The sequence below is a fragment of the Neoarius graeffei genome, chromosome 10 (assembly GCF_027579695.1).
Source record: "Neoarius graeffei isolate fNeoGra1 chromosome 10, fNeoGra1.pri, whole genome shotgun sequence".
NCBI lineage: Eukaryota > Metazoa > Chordata > Actinopteri > Siluriformes > Ariidae > Neoarius > Neoarius graeffei.
The window spans coordinates 39,820,289-39,839,848 of record NC_083578.1 but is presented as its reverse complement, the minus strand read 5'-3'; the positions used below and the strand labels follow the sequence as shown (position 1 = coordinate 39,839,848).

The 19,560-nt window shown below is 40.4% G+C and overlaps 1 protein-coding gene across 1 annotated transcript in view; it reads left to right on the top strand.

Annotated features, from left to right (window-relative positions):
• LOC132893060 (citron Rho-interacting kinase) overlaps window positions 1-19,560 on the top strand; it is a 450,073-nt gene that overhangs the window by 381,261 nt on the left and 49,252 nt on the right. Inside the window, exon 31 of the mRNA XM_060931786.1 lies at window positions 164-299. Coding sequence (XP_060787769.1) covers window positions 164-299 — 136 coding nt within the window. The remainder of the gene's footprint in view (window positions 1-163; window positions 300-19,560) is intronic.

The following is a 19,560-nucleotide window of genomic DNA, read 5'->3' as shown; positions in this document are numbered from 1 at the left end:
GCAGGTCAGTTATTGAAGTGGGCATCAGTTCATGCATTACTATCCTTATTAATGCAGTTTCCAAATTGAGGACTGAGGCTGAATTCATTTGAAAGTATCATTCGAACAGAATAAAATATACAAGTCTAAAACCATTTTATTTTTGTCTGTGCTGTGTGCTCAGATTGTGTTAGTTGGTTCAGAGGAAGGTCTGTATGCACTGAATGTTATAAAGAACTCGCTGACTCACATCCCAGGCTTGGGCTCTGTGTTTCAAATCTACATCATCAAAGAGCAAGAAAAGCTGCTCATGATTGTGGGTGAGTGAACTTCAAATGCATCTAGCAGCTTTAGTGTGTGCTTCAGATGGTACATTATTCTTTGTTATAAAGAAATACAGAAACAGATGGTTACAATTTTTTCCACCACACATCTTTCCACCACTCATTATTAGTGTGATTAGGCAAGCAGTCACACTATTGTTATCTGATAGTTTATTATTGTTATTATTATTATTATTATTATTATTATTATTATTATTATTACTTTGTGCAAGCAATCACCCTATTGTTATCTAATCATTTTATTATTAACGTGATAGTGCAAGTAATCACAATATTGTTATCTGATAGTTTTCTTCTTCACCTTCTACTTATTAATATTATTATCATTATCATTACTATTAATGTGATTGCACAAGCAATCACACTATAGTTATCTGATAGTTCTTCATTGAAAGGAATGGAGTTCTGGAATCAAAGTCATCTTACTCAGAAATGCCTCCTCAGAGAGCCACCAAACTTCTTTTGACATCTCAGGCTGACTCACACAACACATCCATGGAATCAGCTATGACCCACACTTATGTTTTTCTTGCTTTTCGCCCATCCCTTTTTCTCCCATTGACATCAGTGCAGTTTTGGCCCCATTGAAATAAATGGTGTTTTGGAATCAGAGTCATCCTGCTCGGTCACGCTTCATCAGGGAGGAATGAAACTTCATTTCAAAGCTCAGACTGACACACCCGATACATACATACATACATCATGAGCTGCACTCATCTTTTTTTGCACCATTGCAATCACAGTCCTCGCAGAAATGCATCTCTAGTTATCCGATTGTGATGCAATCACATATTGTCTCTTAAGTTAGTTCAAATGTGCCTTAAAAATAACAAACCCAGTCTTTAAAGGTAGACTGCCTTTCAGATTTTTCAAGTGTAGGTCATCAAAAGAATTTTCCCAGACACCCAGTTATTTTTGTTTAGTGGACCAAAAGCTACTGAATTCGAGTCACATACTTTCAATTTTATTAGGGCTTTTTTTTTTAATAGAACAATTAATGAATTTAGGGCCATGTGGCCCTAAATTCTCTCCTATTTTTGCCTGCTTCAACATGACCAATTTCAAGATACTACGTCATGCATCACATGGTGAGCTTTCCCCATTCATGCAAGATAAGATAAGATCGCCTTTTATTATCCCACAAGGGGAAATTTACATTGTTACAGCAGCAAAATATAGAAAGAGAAAAAGATAATGCAGTGAAGGAGTAGTGCAAAAGTACTAAGTATAGAATAAAGGATATATATATATAAAATAAATAAACTACAAATTTAGAGATAAAAAATTAACAAATTTGCATAAATTAACAGTTTTGCAGATATACAGTTAACATAAATGTATTACAAAGGTGGAATTGCACGTGTAAGTATTGCACAGGTAGTATTACCCAGGTAGTATTGCACAAGTAAGTAGGTATATTGCACAAGAGCCATTTTAACTATGTGTAGCTAGCAGTTCGCTGTAAAGTACTGATGCTGATAGTCAGTGCACACAGTATACATTCAGAGGGGTTTCTATGGATGTAGAAATGATCTGGACAGTATTGTTCATTATTGTGAGGAATGTCTGGTGCTGTGCTTGGTGAGGCGCCAGTTGTACAGTCTCACAGCAGTAGGGAGGAAGGAGCTGCTACCGTATATCTCTCCTTAACACACTGCAGATGGAGGAGCTGGTCACTGAAGGAGCTGCCCAGTGCTGCTACTGTCTCCTGGAGTGGATGGGAGGTGTTTGCCATTAAGGAACGAACACCTCCCATCATTGTGGGACACAAATTTGATACAGGAGAGAAAAATGGAGGATGTGAGTGTGTGAATGAAATGTGAAAGACCGACTACAGTAACGGAAAGTGAGAAGGTAAGACGTTATGTTGCAAAGGAAAGGAAACACAGGACCAAATTAATAAATATCGGCGGTCAGTGAGCACCTCGGTGTGATCAGCTGTTCGTTTAGTGACAAAATGATGTAACTCTCAGTGCACAGTCAAAGGTAAACCTGCGCACATGGACTTCCTCTGTCTGCTTGACTGCACAAAGCGAGTGATTTAATGCACATTATTTGCTAGGGAATCCCCTCAAATTAAATAACTTCGCAGTCACAGAATGGCCTGATATTTTGTGAGATATTACAATGACCAAATTTCAGAGGGAACTAAATTCAACTGATTTAATGAAATCGAAAGGCAGTCTCACTTTAATGTCATCAACCTTTGTTTTTTGCTTTAAAAAATCAGTTTAGGCACTGGGACCTTTTTACAAGTATTGTTTTAACACCAGTATTAGAAAAAAACCTTAAATGATACTTAACCCTACTCAAAAAAATATGAAGCAGCATTGATGTAATTCATTTATTGGTATGTGGGTTATATTGATCACTAATTATTTAACTGAAAAATGGTAATTTAGATAGATAGATAGATAGATAGATAGATAGATAGATAGATAGATAGATAGATAGATAGATAGATAGATAGATAGATAGATAGATAGATAGATAGATTACTTTATTCATCCCCAAAGGGAAATTAGATTGTCATAGCAGTCCAGTAAATTTGAATAAAATAAAAAAAATACAATGGAATAAAATAAAGTACTGAGGTCAAGAGAATAAAAAACAAGATATACACATACCTTAAATAATATACTATGAATATGTACATAGAATGTGCAATAGGATGCGAATATTGCAAAAATATGATATATAATATCAATACGGATAATATTCCCATGTCACACGTCCCATAGTAAACACTAAGTAAACGTTATACTATGTTATATGTAGCGCAGAGGGTGACAGGTAGAATTAGTCCAGATGTGTGATCATGGCTCTAACAGAGGTAGATGAGTTGTAAAGTCTGATTGCCATGGGTAGGAATGATTTCCTGTATCGTTCCTTGGAGCAGTTGGGTTGAATGAGTCTGTTGCTGAAACTGCTCTTTAGCTTGTCCAGTGTTTTATGGAGGGGGTGAGAGGGATTGTTCATGATTGCCAACAGTTTTGTCAGAATCCTGCCCTCCACCACCTCCTCCAGGGTGACCAGTTTAGAGCCAACAACAGACTCTGCCTTCCTGATCAGTTTGTTCAGTCTGTTGGCATCCTTTGTCTTGATGCCCGCACCCCAGGACACCACAACAAAGAAGATGGTGCTCGCCACAACAGACTGATAAAACATCTGCAGCATCTTGTTGCGGAAATGAAAGGACCTGACCCTCCTCAGGAAATAAAGCCGGCTCAGGCCCTTCTTATGTACCTGGAGCTGCTATGACAGGCTGCCACTAGGACGGTGCCATTTTTTTCCTTACTTTGGAAAGGAAGGAAATCTTTTGTGTAGATTTGAGTAACCTGACATTTGGAGGGACATTTTCTGTTCATGGGTCAATATTCTTCTATACAAGTTCACAGAAGTGTTGCCATAAGTCCTAGTGTATCTAATGTAAGAAAGAAAAGCAAGCACAACTTTATTCATCACACATTTGTGAAATTTCCTCTCTGCATTTAACCCATCTGAAGCAGTGAACACACACACACACACGAGCAATGAGCACACACACATACCCAGAGCAGTGGGCAGCCATGCTAACAGTGCCTGGAGAGAAGGTGGGAGTTAGGTGCCTCGCTCAAGGGCGCCTCAGCCCAAGGCCATCCCATATTAACCTAACCTGCATGTCTTTGGATTGTGGGGGAAACCGGAGCACCCGGAGGAAACCCACACAGACACGGGGAGAACATGCAAACTCCACACAGGAAAACCCTTGCCGGCCGCTGGGTTCAAACCCAGAACCTTCTTGCTGTGAGGCGACCGTGCTAACCACTACACCACCATGCCACCCAACATCATGTAACATCTTAGATTAGATTAGATAAAACTTTATTGATCCCTTTGGGAGGGTTCCCTCAGGGAAATTAAGATTCCAGCAGCATCATTACAGATAAACAGAGAAAAGAAATAGAGAAAAACTTCTAGATAAATTAAGTATTTACATCTTGTCTTATTAGCTGAGTGAATGCAATTTTGACCTCATGCATACAGAAAATGTATACATTGATTAAAAAATATCAGTTGTGCTATAGAGGTAAAGAGGGTTCGCATTTGTGTGTGTGCAGCCCTGTCCCTGCAGAATAGGGTTGGTAAGATTCACTGATTCACAGCGGTATACCAATTTAAAAGTTCACAATGTGATTGCCCCAATTTAAGAAAAGTGTGCACCAAATACAGTTAGGGATGAAATCACAATGCATCATTTCTAACATCTTTGCATCAGTAAAATTTGATCTATTAATGTAGAATTATTAGTGCAGTCCCTATGCCTACATTAACAACTGACATAATTGTATAAAGGATATTACTACATGGGTTCGGGAACAATTCGGAACATGTTGTTATAAACACAGTTCATCACTGCACCTACAGTTGTGTTAAAAAAATAGCATTACAACATCAGTAACCTGATGAACCACTGTTATTAATACATAGTATTAGTAACATTATCACAACATGTAGTAGTGATATTTCTGCATGGCAAGTCATTTACATGTATATGTAGTAGTATAATAGAAAAACAACAGACCCAACTGTCATGACATGCATGCTGCTTGTTCTGAGTAATTGACTCATTCATTGAAAGGGGTGTGTTCAAAGTAATAGCAGTGTGGAGTTTAGAATTAATTAGAATGATTAGAATTAGAATTAATTTAGAATTAGAATTAATTTAGAATGAATTAGAAAATTCATTCATTCTGTTACCAAGCAGATGTCATTAATTGTCCTTTATTAAGGAAGAAGTGAAGCAAATAGTTCACACATTGTTATATTTCCTTCAGAATTGCTAGGTAAAATGTGCCATTCCAAACATTGTTTGGATGAACAACGTAATTTGATTTAAAAAATTGATTGGAGAGGGGAAAATGTATAAGGAAGTGCAGCAAATTATAGGATGCTCAGCTAAAATGATCTTAAATGCTTTAAAATGGCAAAAAAAACACAAACGCAGAAAATGAGCAACTATTAAAACAGATCAAAGAATAGTCAGAATGGCAAAGATTCATCCAATCATCAGCTCCAGAAAGATCACAGATGATTTAAAATTACCTGTAAGTACTGTTACAGTCAGAACACGTTTGAGTGAAGCCAAGCTATCAGCAGTGAAGCCCTATAAAGCACAATTGTTGAAAAAATGGCATGTGCAGAATTGGTTAAGATTAGCCAAGGAACACATCAATTTTCCGAAGAGACATGGTGTAACATTCTGTGGATTGATGAAAGTAAAATTGTTCTTTTCGGGTCTAGTGGTCATCGACAGTACTTCAGACGACCCCTGGGTACTGAATTCAAGCCACAGTACACCATGAAGACAGTGAAGTCTGGTGGCACAAGAATCATGGGATGGAGATGTTTTTCATACTACGATGTTGGGCCTATTTATTGTATACCAGGGATCATGGATCACTTTGAATACATCAAAATATGTGAAGAGATTATCTTGCTCTATGCCGAAGAGGAAATGCCCTTGAAATGGGTGTTTCAACAAGATAATGATCCCAAACACACGAGTACACAAGTAACATCTTGGTTCCAGACAAAAAGGATTGAGGTAATGAAGTGGCCAGCTCAATCCCCTGACATCAACCCCATTGTTCAGTGACATTAAAAATGCAGGTTCTGAAGCAAAACCCAAAAATTCAGAGGAACTGTGGAATGTAGTTTGTTTATCATGGGCTGAAACACCAGACATTGGTTGACTCGATGCAACACAGATGCACAGCAGTTATCAAAAACAATTGTTCTTCTTCTTCTTCTTTTGGCTGCTCCCGATTAGGGGTCGCCACACCAGATCTTTTGTCTCCATTGCTCCCTGTCTTCCGCAACCTTCTCTACCACACCTGCCATTTTCATGTCCTCTCTCACCACATCCATGTATCTCCTCCTTGGCCTTCCTCATTTTCGTTTGCCTGGCAGCTCCATCCTCAACATTCTTCTTCCCACATGCTCTGCATCTCTTCTCAGGATGTGCCCATACCATCTCAGTCTCATCTCTCTTAGCTTAATTCCCAAGCTCTCCACATGTGCTGTCCCTCTGATGTGCTCGTTCCGTATCCTGTCCAACCTTGTCACTCCCATCGCAAACCTTAACATCCTCAACTCGGATACCTCCAACTTTGCCTCCTGCCTCTTTGTTAAGGGTACGGTCTCCAATCCATACATCACAGTTGGTCTCACTACTGTCTTACACATCTTACCTTTCACGTTTGCTGGGACTTTCCTATCACAAATGACTCCCGAAATCCTTCTCCAACTGCTCCACCCTGCTTGCACTCTCTTTCTCACCTCATTATCGCAGTCCCCATTTTCCTGCACAGTTGACCCCAAGTACTTGAATTCACCAACTTTCTTGATGTCTACTCCTTGCATCTTCACTACATTCATCCCCATTGTCATTGATGCACATGTATTCTGTTTTGCTACTGCTCACCTTCATTCCTCTTTGTTCCAATGAACACCTCCATCTCTCCAAACCCAACTCAACCTCCTTTCTACTTTCATCACATATCACAATATCATCCGCAAACATCATGTTCCATGGTGACTCTTGCCTCACTTCGTCCGTCAAGCTATCCATCACTATGGCAAACAAAAAAGGACTCAAAGCAGATCCTTGATGAAGTCCCACCTTCACCTTGAACCATTCAGTCGTTCCAACTGCACACCTCACTGCTGTTTCACTGTTCTCATACATGTCTTGCACCACTCTAATTTACTTCTCATTCACTCCACTCTTTCTCATACAATACCATAACTCATCTCTCAGCACTCTATCGTATGCCTTCTCCAGGTCTACAAACACACAATGTAGCTTTCTCTGGCCTTCTCTGTACTTCTCCATTAACATTCTTAAAGCAAAAATTGCATCCGACATGCTCTTCCTTGACATAAACCCATACTGCTGTTCACAGATTGCTACGTCTCTTCTCAATCTCGCCTCCAATACCCTTTCCTTTAGCTTCATGGTGTGGCTCATCAATTTTATTCCTCTGTAATTACTGCATCTCTGGACATCTCCCTTATTCTTGTATATTGGGACTAGCACACTCTTTCTCCATTCATTTGGCATTTTCTCATTCTCTAGGATCTTATTAAACAATCTCGTTAGGAACTCCACAGCTGTCTCACTCAAACATCTCCAAGCCTCAATCGGGATACCATCTGGTCCGACTGCTTCCCCAGTCTTCATTCTTTTCATGGCTGTACTCACCTCATCCTAACTAACCAGCTCTGCTTCCTGATTTGCTGTCTCCAATGAATCTGACCTTTTCTCTCTTGGATTCTCCTCATTTAATAAATCCTCAAAATACTCTTTCCACCTTCTTAATACACTCTCTCTGTTTGTCAGCACATTTCCATTTACATCTTTCATCACTCTTATCTGCTGTACATCCCTCGCTTCCCTGTTTCTCTGCCTAGCTAGTCTGTACAGGCCTTTCTCTCCTTCTTTGGTCTCCAGTCTTTCATACAACTCCTGATATGCATCTGCTTTTGCCTTTGCTACCGCTCTTTTTGCCTTCTGTCTCGTCTCTCTGTATAACCACCTGCTTTCCTCATCTCTCTGATCATCCCAATTCTTCTTTGCTAGCCTCTTCTCTTTTATAATTTCCTGCACTTCTTTGTTCCACCACAATGTCTCCTTGTCTTCCTTCCTCCTTCCCGATGACCACCCTAGCACCTTCCTTGCTGCCTCTCCTACTAGTACAGCAGTAGTATTCCAATCTTCTGGCAGACTTCCATGACCACTCAATGCTTGTCTCATTTCTTCCCTAAACTCCTTCTGATGTTCAACCTCTTTTAGTTTCCACCACTTAATCTTTGGCTCCACTATTTCACACTTCCTCTTTTTCACTTTCAAGCTCATCCTGCACACGACCACTTGATGTTGTCTAGCTACACTCTCCCCTGCCATCACTTTACAGTCTCCAATCTCCTTCAGGTTACCCCTTCTGCAGAGTATGTAGTCCACCTGTGTAGATCTTCCTCCACTCTTAAACGTCACCCTGTGCTGCTTTTTCTTCTCAATGTATGTATTGACTATTGCCAAATTCATCCTCTTTGAAAAATCAACCACCATTTGCTCTTCCATATTTCTCTCTCTTACACCATATGTGCCCATCACGTCCTCATCTCCTCTGTTTCTCTTGCCAACATGTCCGTTGAAATTTGCTCCTATCAGCACATGCTCCTCCCTTGGTATACTTTCTACCACTTCATTCATCTTTTCACAGAAAGACTCTTTCTCTTCATTCTCACATCCAACCTGTGGGGCATACGCACACACCACATTGATTACCACTCTTTGAATCTCCAACTTATTGCCTATCACTCTATTTGACACCATCTTCACATCAATCACACTGTTGACCAAATCTCCCCTCAAAACAATACTAACACCATTTCTCTTTCCATTGACTCCATAATAAAACAACTTGCATCCATCTCCAATGTTCTTGGCCTTACTTCCTTTCCACCTTGTCTCCTGCACACACAAAATGTCCAACTTCCTTCTTTCCATCATACCTGCTAACTCTCTCACTCTGCCAGTCAATGTTCCCACATTCAGTGTTCCTACCCTCAATTCTAAGCTCCTTCCCTTCCATCTTTCATGCTCTCTCCTAACACGCCTCCCCCCTCTCTTTCTCCTTCTCCATTTTGGCGCAACAGTAGCACACTTTCCACTGGCACCCTGTTGACCAACAGTACCAGAGGCAGTCATTGTTAACCCGGGCCCCGACCGATCCAGTATAGTATTTCTCTTTTCATTCTGCATGTTAGATTTGGCACAGTTTTATGCCGGATGCCCTTCCTGATGCAACCCTCTCCAATTTATCTGGGCTTGGGACTGGCACCAAGAGTACACTTATGCACCATACAACTAAATATTAGTTCAGTTTGAAGAGAAAAATATCAAAATTTTTAACAGATTAATATTCATTTTCTTTGCTTCCCTTAAAACAATAATGTAAACTTGATAAAATTTGGTAATGCTTTGATTTGGAATTGAATGTGTAATGTTCCCCTAGATTTGAAATATGGAAATAAAAGCTATTAAAAATATTTCAATTTATTCACGTTTTTAACGCATTGCTATTTATTTGAACACAACTGTACCATGCAAAACGAAAGCCATATATCAACAACATCCAGAAATGACACCAAATTCTCTTGGGTTGAGCTCATCTGAGATGGACTGACACAAAATGGAAAAGTGTACTGTGGTCGGATGAGTCCACATTTTGAATTGTTTTTGGAAATCAAGCACATTGTGTCCTCTGGAATAAAGAGAAAAAGGATCATCCAGATTGTTACCAGCACAAAATTCAAATGCAAGCATCTGTGATGGTATGTGGGTGTGTTTATGCCCATGGCATGGGTAACATGCACATGTGCGAAGGCACCATTCATGCTGAAAGGTACAGACAGGTTTTGGAGCAAAAATGATGTCATCCAGATGATGTCTTTTCAGGGATGTCCTGACATTTTCCAACAATACAATGCCATGCCACATTCTGCATATGTTACAACAGCATGGCTTTGTCATAAAAGAGTGTGGGTGCTAAACTGTGCCTCCCATTGAGAACATGTGGTGCATTATGAAGCACAAAATATGACAACAGAGACTGTTAAGCAACTGAAGTCATATACAGTGGTGCTTGAAAGTTTGTGAACCATTTAAAATTTTCTATATTTCTGCATAAATATGACCTAAAACATAATCAGATTTTCACACAAGTCCTAAAAGTAGATAAAGAGAACCCAGTTAAACAAATGAGACAAAAATATTATACTTGGTCATTTATTTATTGAGGAAAATGATCCAATATTACATAGCTGTAAGTGGCAAAAGTATGTGAACTTTTGTTTCAGTATCTGGTGTGACCCCCTTGTGCAGCAATAACTGCAACTAAACATTTCCAGTAACTGTTGATCAGTCCTGCACACCGGCTTGGAGGAATTTTAGCCCATTCCTCCATACAGAACAGCTTCAACTCTGGGATGTTGGTGGGTTTCCTCACAGGAACTGCTCGCTTCAGGTCCTTCCACAACATTTTGATTGGATTAAGTTCAGGACTTTGACTTGGCCATTCCAAAATATTAACTTTATTCTTCTTTAACCATTCTTTGGTAGAATGACTTGTGTGCTTAGGGTCGTTGTCTTGCTGCATGACCCACCTTCTCTTGAGATTCAGTTCATGGACAGATGTCCTGACATTTTCCTTTAGAATTCACTGGTATAATTCAGAATTCATTGTTACATCAATGATAGCAAGCCGTCTTGGCCCAGATGCAGCAAAACAGGCCCAAACCATGATACTACCACCACCATGTTTCACAGATGGGATAAGGTTCTTATGCTGGAATGCAGCATTTTCCTTTCTCCAAACATAATGCTTCTCATTTAAACCAAAAAGTTTTATTTTGGTCTCATCCGTCCACAAAACATTTTTCCAATAGCCTTCTGGCTTGTCCACATGATCTTTAGCACACTGCAGATGAACAGCAATGTTCTTTTTGGAGAGCAGTGGCTTTCTCCTTGCAACCCTGCCATGCACACCATTGTTGTTCAGTGTTCTCCTGATGGTGGACTCATGAACATTAACATTAGCCAATGTGAGAGAGGCCTTCAGTTGCTTAGAAGTTACCCTGGGGTCCTTTGTGACCTCACCAACTATTACACGCCTTGCTCTTGGAGTGATCTTTGTTGGTCGACCACTCCTGGGGAGGGTAACAATGGTCTTGAATTTCCTCCATTTGTACACAATCTGTCTGACTGTGGATTGGTGGAGTCCAAACTCTTTAGAGATGGTTTTGTAACCTTTTCCAGCCTGATGAGCATCAACAACGCTTTTTCTGAGCTCCTCAGAAATCTCCTTTGTTTGTGCCATGATACACTTCCACAAATGTGTTGTGAAGATCAGACTTTGATGGATCTCTGTTCTTTAAATAAAACAGGGTGCCCACTCACACCTGATTGTCATCCCATTGATTGAAAACACCTGACTCTAATTTCACTTTCAAATTAACTGCTAATCCTAGAGGTTCACATACTTTTGCCACTCACAGATATGTAATATTGGATCCTTTTCCTCAATAAATAAATGACCAAGTATAATATTTTTGTCTCATTTGTTTAACTTGGTTCTCTTTATCTACTTTTAGGACTTGTGTGAAAATCTGATGATGTTTTAGGTCATATTTATGCAGAAATATTGAAAATTTTAAAAAGGGTTTAGAAACTTTCAAGCACCACTGTATCATGCAAGAATGGAGAAGAATTTCACATTCAAAACTTCAACACAGTGTCATCAGTTCCCAAATGCTTACTGAGTGTTGTTAAGTGTTGAAAAGGTGATGTAACACCTTGATAAACATGCCCCGTCCCAGCTTTTTTGGAATGTGTTGCAGGTAGAGGTCTGTGCGGGTCGGATTTTTCAGTCCCACTCCTGCCCGCGCCCGCATTGTGCAGTCCCGCTCCCGCCCACGCCCGCAAAGAATTATGATTTTTCAGTCCCACTCCCGCCCGCGCCCGCGCCCGCAAAGAATTATGATTTTCAGTCCCGCTCCCGCCCGCACCTGCCATATTTTGTCCCGCTCCCGCCCACAAATCCCGCATGATGCAGACGTTCGCGTTATTTCTCAGGAAAGTTCTTGTCTTGACACAGCGTGATGGTGCCCCGCCCCCTACTTTGAGTGGATTTGAGCATAAATATCTACAGCTCACGTTCACATTTGTTATTATTTACCTTGTTTTTGAATTCGGAATGTTGAAATGGCAACATGTAGACCTAATAATAATAATTATTTAAGTAGGCTAATCATTTAAGTATGTGCTCTCCCGTGGTGCGTCTCCTATGAATAATTAATGTGAAAGGAGAGATGGATCGCACTCTTGAACTTATTCTTTTAGTTACATTTCTTTTCAGTTGTTTTTAGCAGCAGAAGGAGACAAACATTTCGGCTGTTGCCTTCGTCAGTGTCTCTAATAATTATTATTATTATTATTATTATTATTATTATTTAAGTAGGCTAATCATTTAAGTATGCGCTCTCCCATGGTGCGTCTCCTATGAATAATTAGTGTGAAAGGAGAGATGGATTGCACTCTTGAACTTATTCTTTTAGTTACATTTCTTTTCAGTTGTTTTTAGCAGCAGAAGGAGACAAACGTTTTGGCTGTTGCCTTCATCAGTGTCTCTAATAATCTCATCTCATTATCTGTAGCCGCTTTATCCTGTTCTACAGGGTTGCAGGCAAGCTGGAGCCTATCCCAGCTGACTACGGGCGAAAGGCGGGGTACACCCTGGACAAGTTGCCAGGTCATCACAGGGCTGACACATAGACACAGACAACCATTCACACTCACATTCACACCTACGGTCAATTTAGAGTCACCAGTTAACCTAACCTGCATGTCTTTGGACTGTGGGGGAAACCGGAGCACCCGGAGAAAACCCACGCGGACACGGGGAGAACATGCAAACTCCGCACAGAAAGGCCCTCGCTGGCCACGGGGCTCGAACCCGGACCTTCTTGCTGTGAGGCGACAGCGCTAACCACTACACCACCGTGCCGCCGTCTCTACTACTACTACTACTACTACTAATAATAATAATAATAATAAACAATAAAAAAAGACAGGCGAGCACGTAATTCCAAGTGGAAATTTGGTATATTTATTGTTCAGCCATACAAAACATTAGGCTAACCCAGTTTACATTTGTAAACCATTTCTAACTAAAATGTCCGATTTCAGGACTCTTGACTTTTTAATGGTAAATGTACCTCTTTTTAAAGCAGCATTTACTTTTGAAGCACTGTGAGCTTCAGTAAAGGAGCTCTGCTCTTCTGCCATGATCGGAGATCTCAAACACGGAAGAGGAAAGGAATCGGAAACGTACGAGAGATATTTATCCTCTCCTGGATCAGAATCAGAATTCTGATGACCAGCTCATCTAAGGTGTCATTGAGGCATCATATTAGTGTGGGTCACTGGAGGCTGGGTGTGAACGGCGAGTCATTAGAGTGATCAAAGGATTGCCCGTTAGGGTGATCAATGGCAAATTTAAGATACCATTCCTCACTCAATCTGGCAATCTGACTCTCTCTGCAAATTTAGGCATCTTAAAATGTTTTTATTAATGCCAAATAAAATATCCAGCACAAATTATATATGATAGACATAAATTAATAATTTATAAATTTTATTTTAAACACGTTTTTAGTTAGTGGGACTGCAGCTTATCACCGCTCCCGCTCGCGCCCGCATATGTGCACTCCCGCTCCCGCTCGCGCCCGCATATGTGCACTCCTGCTCCCGCCCGCGCCCGCAATGAGCTATCAAAATTTGTCCCGCGCCGCACTGCTTTGCGGCGGGTCCTGCGAGTCCCGCAGGACTCCCGTGGGAGTGCAGGGCTCTAGTTGCAGGCATCAAATTCAGAATCAGTGTATACTTACAAAAAACAATAAAGTTTCAGTTTGAACATTAAATATCTTGTCTTTGTACTGTATTCAATTGAATCTAGGTCAAAAAACGTTTTTGAATCATTGCATTCAGTTTCTATTTATGTTTTAGAGTGTCCCAAAATTTTTGGAATTGGAGTTGTATTTAATTGTAGAAAGGCAACTGATTTACTTTGGAAAAGAAGGAAATTGTTTGTGTACTTTTCAGTAACCTGACATTTGGAGGGATATTTTTTGTTCATGATTCAATATTTTTCTATGCAAGTTCATTGAAGTGTTGCCATAAGGACCCTTGTCCTTGGTTGTAATGTCTTGTCTTATTAGCTTGGGAGGGGCGATTTTGCCCTTGTACCAATATAAAATGTTCAATATCATAAATGTATCTGAATCTTGAATTGGGTGAATCATTACATGTCAAGTGACCAATAATTTTATATTTAGATTGATTCATCCCCTACACCGTTTCATAAACATGCCCTCTCATCTCCAATGCTGTAAGTGGCCAGTTTTAATCATGTCTCTCGGTGAAGATTTGAACTGCATAACATCATATTCTTTTGCATTGCACCGTAACATGTTGAATCACATTGTGTTGAATCAAATTGGCTCAAATTGCACCGCATCTCAACAGGGGTGAATCGTATCATATCACATTAGTAGTTTCTTCATAGGAATCTTAAATGTCTCAGCTCATTGGCAATGCATCAAGATGTGTACCGCATTAGTGTCAGTGATGGGAATGCATGTCTCGACTGCTGAGGAGATGCTGCACTGATGTGTGTGACTATTAAGATGGTAATGTAGCAATAACAATGTTCTAGAGTCAAGTCAAGCCAGTTTATTCACATAGCACTTTTAACAACAAAGATTGTCGCAAAGCAGCTTTACAGAAAAATAAAGACTTTAAACACATGAAATAATTTTATCCCTAATAAATATTTATCCCTAATGAGCAAGTCTGAAGTGATGGTGGCAAGGAAAAGCTCCCTTAGATGACTTGAGGAAGAAACTTTGAGAGGAACCAGACTCAAAAGGGAGCCCATCCTCATTTGAGTGATTACAGATAAGGTGATCAGAAATAACTTACTTCTATAACTGTGTCCTCTATAGTCACAAACTACAACTGTGTAACCAGGAAATTCACTATAGTCCCAGCACAAAGTCTATTTTGTTAAAGCCACCATCTGTCCATCGATGGAGATCCAAGTGTAACGCTGTTCATGACAACTGCAGTCAAGTCAAGTCAAATTTATTTGTAAAGCGCTTTTAACAATAAACATTGTCGCAAAGCACCTTTACAGAATTTGAATGATTTAAAACATGAGCTAATTTTATCCCTAATCTATCCCCAATGAGCAAGCCTGTGGCGACGGTGGCAAGGAAAAACTCCCTCAGACGACATGAGGAAGAAACCTCAAGAGGAACCAGACTCAAAAAGGAACCCATCCTCATCTGGGCAACAACAGACGACATGACTATAACATTAACAGTTTTAACATGAAGTCAGTTTCATTGATGTTATAACTCTTCGTTGATGGAAACTTGAGTGCAAAACTGTTCATGACAACTGCAGTCCTAAAGTTAGCAAGTCAACTGTAGTCCGCAGCTATAAAAGCATTACTATAAGAGTCCAGAGCATCCTCCAGGTGTGACTTTCAACTGTCCACATGGGGCCGTCCTCCACAGGAGCAATGCGATAAGACTCCAACCAGACACAGGGCACCAGGATGGATCAGGCAGATCCGAGGAGCAGAAGAGGTCAGCATCTTGATCCCAGAATCGACATGTAGCTCACAGGGACAGATTTTTTTTTTTTTGGGGGGGGGACAGAGAGAGAGAGAAAATACAGGTTGTTAGGTATGCCCAATGTCACCTGAATAAGCAGGAACAGTATACATATTGCATTGAGTACAAGCAGGGACTCTGGCAACTAACTATGACAGCATAACTAAAAGGGGAGAGCCAGAAGGTAACACAGGCATGAGGGAGCCCTGGGACATAAAGCAGCCAGCCACTACACCATCAACAAACTCAAGTGAGCAAGTGAGTGGGGGACTGACAGCATCCATACATCCCAGTTTACCAAAACACTCTGAGGACCCTCCAGATCTACACCTTTACCTCATAAACATCATTAACACAAGGCTTGACTAAACAGATATGTTTTCAGCCTAGACTTAAATGCTGAGACTGTGTCTGATTCCCGAACATTACTTGGAAGGCTGTTCCATAACTGTGGGGCTTTGTAAGAAAAGGGTCTGCCCCCTGATGTAGCCTTCACTATACGAGGTACCAGCAGATAGCCTGCACCTTTTGATCTTAGTAGGTGTGGCGGGTCATAGAGGACTAGAAGTTCACTCCGGTACTGTGGTGCGAGACCATTCAGTGCTTTAAAGGTCAATAGTCTCATCTCATCTCATTATCTCTAGCTGCTTTATCCTGTTCTATAGGGTTGCAGGCGAGCTGGAGCCTATCCCAGCTGACTACGGACGAAAGGCGGGGTACACCCTGGACAAGTCGCCAGGTCATCACAGGGCTGACACATAGACACAGACAACCATTCACACTCACATTCACACCTACGGTCAATTTAGAGTCACCAGTTAACCTAACCTGCATGTCTTTGGACTGTGGGGGAAACCGGAGCACCCGGAGGAAACCCACGCGGACACGGGGAGAACATGCAAACTCTGCACAGAAAGGCCCTTGCCGGCCATGGGGCTCAAACCCGGACCTTCTTGCTGTGAGGCGACAGCGCTAACCACTACACCACCGTGCCACCCAAGGTTAATAGTAGTATTTTATAATCAATACGAAATTTGATTGGGAGCCAATGCAGTGTGGATAAGACAGGGGTGATGTGGTCATATTTTCTAGTTCTAGTAAAGACTCTTGCTGCTGCATTTTGAACTAACTGGAGCTTGTTTATGCACTTATTGGAACATCCAGACAGTAAGGCATTACAATAATCCAACCTGGAAGTAACAAAAGCATGAATTAGTTTATCCGCATCATGTAGTGACATAAAATTTCTTACCTTAGCAATATTTCTGAGATGAAAGAAAGCTATCTGGGTAATGTTATCAATGTGAGTTTCGAATGAAAGACTGGGGTCAATAATCACTCCAAGGTCTTTTACTGCTGCATGTGAAGAAACAGAAAGGCCATCCAGAGTTACTGTGTAATCAGAAAACTTACTTCTAGCTGCATGTGGTCCTAGTACAAGTACTTCAGTCTTGTCAGAGTTAAGCAGAAGGAAGTGAATAAGCATCCAGTGTCTAATGTCCTTTACACCTTCCTCAATTCTATTAAGCTGGTGTCTCTCATCAGGTTTTGCAGAAACATACAACTGTGTGTCATCAGCATAACAGTGGAAACTAGTACAATGTTTACAAATAATATCACCCAGAGGTAACATATATAAAGAAAAAAGCAGTGGACCCAAGACAGAACCTTGTGGAACACCAAACTTTACCTCAGTATGTCTAGAAAAATCACCATTAACATCAACATACTGATAGCGATCAGTTAAATAAGACCTGAGTCAGGAGAGGGCCATTCCCTTAACTCCCACAACATTTTCTAGTCTATCCAGGAGAATGGAATGATCAATGGTATCAAATGCTTCACTAAGGTCAAGCAACACAAGTAGCGAGACACAGCCCTGATCAGACGCCAACAGTACACTGCAAAAACTAGCCATCCTAATATAAGGAAAAACATAATAAATTTGAGAACATTTAGACTATAATCAAGTGAAATAATCTGCCAGTGCAGTAAGATAATTACACTTGGTAAGACATCTTAGAATAAGTTGGTTGCAATCTAGAACTAGGTTTAATAATCTCAAAATTGGTGTCTTGTTTTCTTCTAATAAGAAATGCTAGATCGCTTCAACTATTTTCAAGATACAACCCCGATTCCAAAAAAGTTGGGACAAAGTACAAATTGTAAATAAAAACGGAATGCAATGATGTGGAAGTTTCAAAATTCCAAATTTTATTCAGAATAGAACATAGATGACATATCAAATGTTTAAACTGAGAAAATGTATCATTTAAAAAGAAAAATTAGGTGATTTTAAATTTCATGACAACAACACATCTCAAAAAAGTTGGGACAAGGCCATGTTTACCCCTGTGAGACATCCCCTTTTGTCTTTACAACAGTCTGTAAACGTCTGGGGACTGAGGAGACAAGTTGCTCAAGTTTAGGGATAGGAATGTTAACCCATTCTTGTCTAATGTAGGATTCTAGTTGCTCAACTGTCTTAGGTCTTTTTTGTCATATCTTCCATTTTATGATGCGCCAAATGTTTTCTATGGGTGAAAGATCTGGACTGCAGGCTGGCCAGTTCAGTACCCGGACCCGTCTTCTACGCAGCCATGATGCTGTAATTGATGCAGTATGTGGTTTGGCATTGTCATGTTGGAAAATGCAAGGTCTTCCCTGAAAGAGACGTCGTCTGGATGGGAGCATATGTTGGCATATGTTGCTCTAGGACCTGGATATACCTTTCAGCATTGATGGTGTCTTTCCAGATGTGTAAGCTGCCCATGCCACACGCACTAATGCAACCCCATACCATCAGAGATGCAGGCTTCTGAACTGAGCGCTGATAACAACTTGGGTCGTCCTTCTCCTCTTTAGTCCGAATGACACGGCGTCCCTGATTTCCATAAAGAACTTCAAATTTTGATTCATCTGACCACAGAACAGTTTTCCACTTTGCCACAGTCCATTTTAAATTAGCCTTGGCCCAGAGAAGATGTCTGCGCTTCTGGATCATGTTTAGATACGGCTTCTTCTTTGAACTATAGAGTTTTAGCTAGCAACGGCGGATGGCATGGTGAATTGTGTCCACAGATAATGTTCTCTGGAAATATTCCTGAGACCATTTTGTGATGTCCAATACAGAAGCATGCTTGTATGTGATGCAGTGCCGTCTAAGGGCCCGAAGATCACGGGCACCCAGTATGGTTTTCTGGCCTTGACCCTTACGCACAGAGATTCTTCCAGATTCTCTGAATCTTTTGATGATATTATGCACTGTAGATGATGATATGTTCAAACTCTTTGCAATTTTACACTGTCAAACTCCTTTCTTATATTGCTCCACTATTTGTCGGCGCAGAATTAGGGGGATTGGTGATCCTCTTCCCATCTTTACTTCTGAGAGCCACTGCCACTCCAAGATCCTCTTTTTATACCCAGTCATGTTAATGATGTATTGCCAATTTACCTAATGAGTTGCAATTTGGTCCTCCAGCTGTTCCTTTTTTGTACCTTTAACTTTTCCAGCCTCTTATTGCCCCTGTCCCAACTTTTTTGAGATGTGTTGCTGTCATGAAATTTCAAATGAGCCAATATTTGGCATGAAATTTCAAAATGTCTCACTTTCGACATTTGATATGTTGTCTATGTTCTATTGTGAATACAATATCAGTTTTTGAGATCTGTAAATTATTTCATTCCATTTTTATTTACAATTTGTACTTTGTCCCAGCTTTTTTGGAATCGGGGTTGTATTTTCACTTGCTAAGATATCATTTTTTGCTGTGTAGGTCGTTTACTACTTTAACCAGAGCTGTCTCTGTGCTATGATGAGGTCTAAATCCTGACTGATACATTTCATGGATGTTATTCCTATGTAAATATAAGCATAACTGCTGTGCCACAGCTTTTTCAAGGATCTTGGAGATAAAGGGGAGGTTTGATATTGGCCAATAATTGGACA